At 36.5% G+C, this 5,302-nt stretch overlaps 1 protein-coding gene across 1 annotated transcript; it reads left to right on the forward strand.

The window, feature by feature from the left end:
- Positions 1-4,400: 4,400 nt before the first annotated feature.
- SARC_04202 (hypothetical protein) lies at positions 4,401-5,087 on the forward strand (the record flags this gene model as incomplete). Its single annotated transcript, XM_014301982.1, has 1 exon — positions 4,401-5,087. The coding sequence occupies exon 1, from the start codon at positions 4,407-4,409 to the stop codon at positions 5,085-5,087; it is 681 nt and encodes a 226-aa protein (XP_014157457.1). The 5' UTR covers positions 4,401-4,406.
- Between the last annotated feature and the right edge of the window lie 215 nt (positions 5,088-5,302).

A 5,302-nucleotide genomic window follows, 5' to 3' on the forward strand; every position in this document is an offset into this window, starting at 1 on the left:
GTAAAAGGCTAAAAGCACAGAACTATTTGGGTGTTAAATAGTTCTGTGCTTTTAGCCTTTTACTAATAAATTTCTAATATATTTTTGGCGTCATCACTTTTTCAAAGTTTGTCCCGGTACCAAAAAATCAACATAAATACATACTATGTACCGGAAAAGATGTTTTTTTTATAAACAAAATAGGTTTGTTTATATAAATTAGAAGGCTATGGCAAATATGTATTTGTCTTTTAAAAAATACTATTATTTTTTGTGTATGTATTTGTTGTTGTTTTTTTTTAAAAACACAAAATATATAATCATAAAAAGTCACTTCAGTCCGCCGCGTGACTGCCTGCCACCTCTATTGGGAGTCTACCGGGGTTAACACACAACAGAAGAGAGAGTTCAAGACTCAAGATCTTGCCCCAAGAGTCAAGTGTCAACAAGGGAGGCCTGAATGATTTATGATATTTAGCCTCACTGTTAGGTGTAAAGACTGTATTAGTGAAACTGGGCCACCTGGCGGCTGCCGGCCTTCTGCCAAACACTTTGTTATGCGAATTTTCTTGTTGTATTTTGCTATAAAAAAGGTAAATATGTACATATGTACTATACATAATTTTAAAAAATGTATAAAAAACAAACTGTTCTGTTTTATTTAGTATTTAGGCTATGACTGTTCCGTTTTGTTTTGTTTTGTTTTGTTTAAAAAAGTCCACTATTGTTTTTGTAAAAACAAACAAAGTAAAATAAAAAATTACCTGTCGAGTGCGGAGTGCGGAGTGTGGCTCTGCAGTCTGCGGGCTGAAGCCTAAAGGGCTTCAAGAAAAAACAACAACCAAATATGAGAAATCTTGAAACCACCATAAATATAGCCAGCTACGCACGCCAGCTACGATTCTAGCCACCTACACACGCCACCATAATTAGTGCAACCTGCACTTCCCACCTACTCATACTTGGGTATTTATTTCTTTTTTATACTACATACACTGCACAACTTAAAAACTTATATTAAATAAAACGCCCTACCATACTTCCCTCCCACTACAGGTGGGAAGTGCCACCTACATTTCCCACCTTAATAATTAATAAAACATAATGTTTGCTTGAGCAATACTTTACTAGATAGTTCCTGGAAGACACCACGACGCCAACATGGTAGCAAACTATCGAGGCAGCACTCGTTGAGAGGTAAATATGAATTGGGAATGTTTGTGGCAATATTTTATCTAAACATGTTCTTATCTTAAATAGTCTTCTCACACTAGTAGGAATTAAAATATAAATACAAACTGCGCAGCTCTGAAATTTCCGCGACTACAAGCAACTCGATATTCTATTCAGGGCAATGGAGCCGTATACACTTATTGATGTCGCAAAATACGCATCTAAATTGTCTCAGCACAAACCAAGCCAGACCAAGCATTTAGAAGAACATTTGTGTTTCAACTGATATAATACTATTTTCAAAGACCCACGGAAATAATGTGCCGGTACAATACCTTGTGTGCACCTGTGTATGTCTGTGTGACCCATTGATTGGCTAAAACATACATTTTTCGTAGGTGGGAAGTTTAGATTGCGCTAATTGTGGTGGCGTGTGTAGGTGGCTAGAATCGTAGGTGGCGTGTGTAGGTGGCTATATTTATGGTGGTTTCGAGATTTCTCTACATTGTTTTTGTTTTTATTCTTTTTATTTATATATTTTTTATTTAAAAATCAAAACTATAAAGCGAAAGTATCTTAGTATAGCCCTCTAAATTGAACAATCTTAGCCTTCTAATTTTTGTTTTTAAAAGTTTGTTTCAAAACAAATCAACTCAAAGCACAATTGAATGGGCTAAATACATACTGCAAAAACTTCGAAAGCTGTTTTGTTTACATTGTTTTTGCAAAATAAACAAAGCATCCACGAACCAGGTGGTGCAAATTCAAAATTGACCTTTTTTGGGTGGGGCAATTCCAATGTGCACACAAAAGGTATTAGCACACACACCTTTGGGAATTATACTCGAATTATATGCTAATGTACCCACATCACTAATATAATTGTGCATTTGCGTGAAAAAGGACTGAAGTCATACAGCTAGCGAGTAGTAAAGAAGGAATAAATAATACTTTGACCAGAGAAATCCATTAGGCCTATTACTAATTTTTTTGTGGATATAGGTGTGGTATATAATTTTAAATGATTTACATATAATCGAACAATAGCGTAAGCTGTTATAAAACTTACAGTTATGTTAACACATGAACAGCGTACATGGTCATGTATGTATATACGGTTGATGCTACCTGAATATATGTTTAGTGAAATTATGTACAAAGCTGCGAAAAAGTGTTGGAAGCTCGTAGTAACAGCATCTAGTGAGTTATGAGTGTATATATGTGCGTAGTAGACCGGTGATTATTAATGTATTACTAATCCAGGCGGTAAGATGATGTAGAATTTGTTATACCCCAGTTTCAGGCATGAAACTCGTTGGGCATGCTATACAGACCAGATAGAGAGAGAATCACCCCAAAACGTTACCTAGAATTTTAGAAGGTGTTGTAAGCGTTGTTTACATTTTACTACAAGAAATGCCTGTACAGATACAAACTTACGTCGTATAGATAACAGGTACTTATATAATGAGACAAGGCCTCCTTGTCTTTTTTAGGAGGTCATGATTTAGAGTAAATATTGGAGTGATTTCTACCGCCAAAAAAAATGTGCAATTTGTACTTAATTATTCCGTCATATGTGACAAAATATTTGTAATTATTTATATACTTTATTTTTATTTTTAAAAACAGACATACCCTTCTGAAGATAGAACAACAAACAATAAATGTTGCGCCATAGTTTTCTGAAACAGGAACAACAAGAAGGCTAAATATGTTCAATTTAAGCATGGCTCTCTGGGATTTGAGTCTGCGCTAAATATACAATTTCGTCGGAAGAAACCTGATTTCTGCTCGAGACCCAAATCCAGAGGGCCATGATATAGGAGGCTATGAATATGCTATTTTTAATATTTTTAGTTTGCCGCTATGGTTTTTATATTTTTCAAAAACAAAAATATTTTTCACATCACTATTATTTATTTCTTGTGAACAAAATGTGAATGCCTTAAAAATGATTTTTATTATAAATACTTGAACTTTTGCGTGACTCTTTTTTTCATGTTTTTTTTAACAAAATAGACAACTAACTATTTTTTAAAATACAAAACAGAAATACTTATTTATTTACGTATATACGTTGAAGTTTGAACCGTTGAACGAAATATGTATATATATATTTTTGTTTTAAACACAAATAGAGTGTGCACAAAAAGTAAAAGGCAAATGTAAAAGTTTTTTTTTGTTTTTTGCTTTTCAAATTGTCTTTCCTGTTTTGTTTTTTTTAAAAGCAGAATATAGCAGTTAAGACTACTTTCAAGTAGAGGTAGCTCTATCACTCTCATTACACTTTAAGAGTATTTAATTGTCGAATAAATGAAGAGGACAACACTTTCCGTTTCTGAGTTTCAAGTTTTTTTCTCTTTTTGTTTACAAAAATATATCTATAAAAGAAATTGTTTTTAAATTTTATTGTTTTTTTCCCAACTTGAAGTATAAAATACAATTTTTTAATAAATAGAACATATGTACTGCATATTGTGGCTAGTCGCGACTGTCTTGCGTGTCAAAATAGTTTGATATGAGCAAAAATTTACAATATTTACTTTTTTAAATTCCGGTGGGACCCCACTCCCCAAGTCGGTCCGAGCCCTATCAGTATTCAGCATTTGTTTTAAAAAACAAATTGAGGATTAAACCTGGGTCCTGGGGGCTGGGGCAAGGCACGCACGGTATTTTATTTTAAACGACACTAAATACTGGGTATGTTTTTTTTAAATGACCATCATTGTTTTTCACTTTTCAGATGTGACCATCATTGTTGTTGTTTCAGATGTTTCTTCTATTATTTTTAAAAACCATTCCAGATAATCAAGCTGAAAACATGGGAAGTCACTTTTACAGGTTCCCGTTCCTCTACTCTGGAGCCTCAAAGTCTCAAACCCCGTATCGTTCCAACAAATACATGATACCTCGTCGGATCGTCCTGGACAGTATGAAATTTCCAGCTGTCAATCGACCCCTTAGACCCGTACCGATTCTCTCGTTTGATGATATGATATATATCTCATGATGAATACATCGGACTATCCGTTCTGGTGGTCATCTATGGTCTTCGAAGTGATTTGAATATCAGGAAACATTGTACAATTTTGTTGTTAGTAATTGGCCTGTGAGGCTAAGCCGAGTACAATGAGGTTTTGAGAGCAGAAGCAATAAATTTCGATCAGATCATGTGATTGAGCAGTATAAGAAGCACTAGAAATGATCTTTGTCCATCAGTTCAAATACAAAAGAATAAAGAACTAGACAGAATGAAGTTTTGCACTATCATCACTATCGCAGCCGTTGCTGTTGCAGTTAGCGCTAAGTCTTACGATCAGCAGATCACATGTGCCGCTAAGGGATTCACTGGAAAGTCATACGACGAACCCAAGGTCTGCTGTGAGTATTCAGGTAACTGCGGAAATCTATCCAAATGCACGGAGAGCTTTTGCGCAGCATCCGGCCGCTCTGGCCGCCATGGACGCGGTAGTTCTATTTCTTCTGGCAGCTCTGACAACGCTGGCGTGTCTGGCGACTCTATGTCTGGCGTATCTGGTGACTCCTCTTCTGGCATGTCTGGCGACTCTATGTCTAGCATGTCAGGCGACTCTGAAATGTCTGGCAAGTATGACAGGTCTGGCAAAACTGACATGTCTGGCAACGCTGACAAATCTGACATGCCCGTCAGCTCTGATAACATTGACAACTCTGCCATGCCTGCTATCCCGGGTAGAGCTGCTAGTTCTGGTAGCTCTGGCAGCCCCAGTTACGATTGCAAGATCACTTGCGCCGAGAAGCGCGTACGTGTCCCCGACGATCTTCAGGGTCCTATCCACGAGGACAAAGAGTGCTGCGAATGGTCTGGTGAGTGTGGTGATTTGAACAAGTGCACTCAGTCATACTGTGAGAAGGATTCCGCTCCCTCCGACATCTACGACTTCCAGTTCTAAATTGACTGTGCTGTTTAGCTAAAATGCTTTATCATGCTACAAAACAATGGAAATATGCTTCATTGTTTTTAAATGCAAACAACAATACTGCGAAAGGGATTCGTACCGTCCGACATCTTCAATCAACTCGACATCCAGTTCTGTTTACTGTTTTGTCTAGTTGGATAAAGACACCCTAAATCCCCAATTTTTTACGTACTGATTCTTTAAAACAG

Source organism: Sphaeroforma arctica, assembly GCF_001186125.1.
Source record: "Sphaeroforma arctica JP610 unplaced genomic scaffold supercont1.229, whole genome shotgun sequence".
NCBI classification, from domain to species: Eukaryota; class Ichthyosporea; order Ichthyophonida; genus Sphaeroforma; species Sphaeroforma arctica.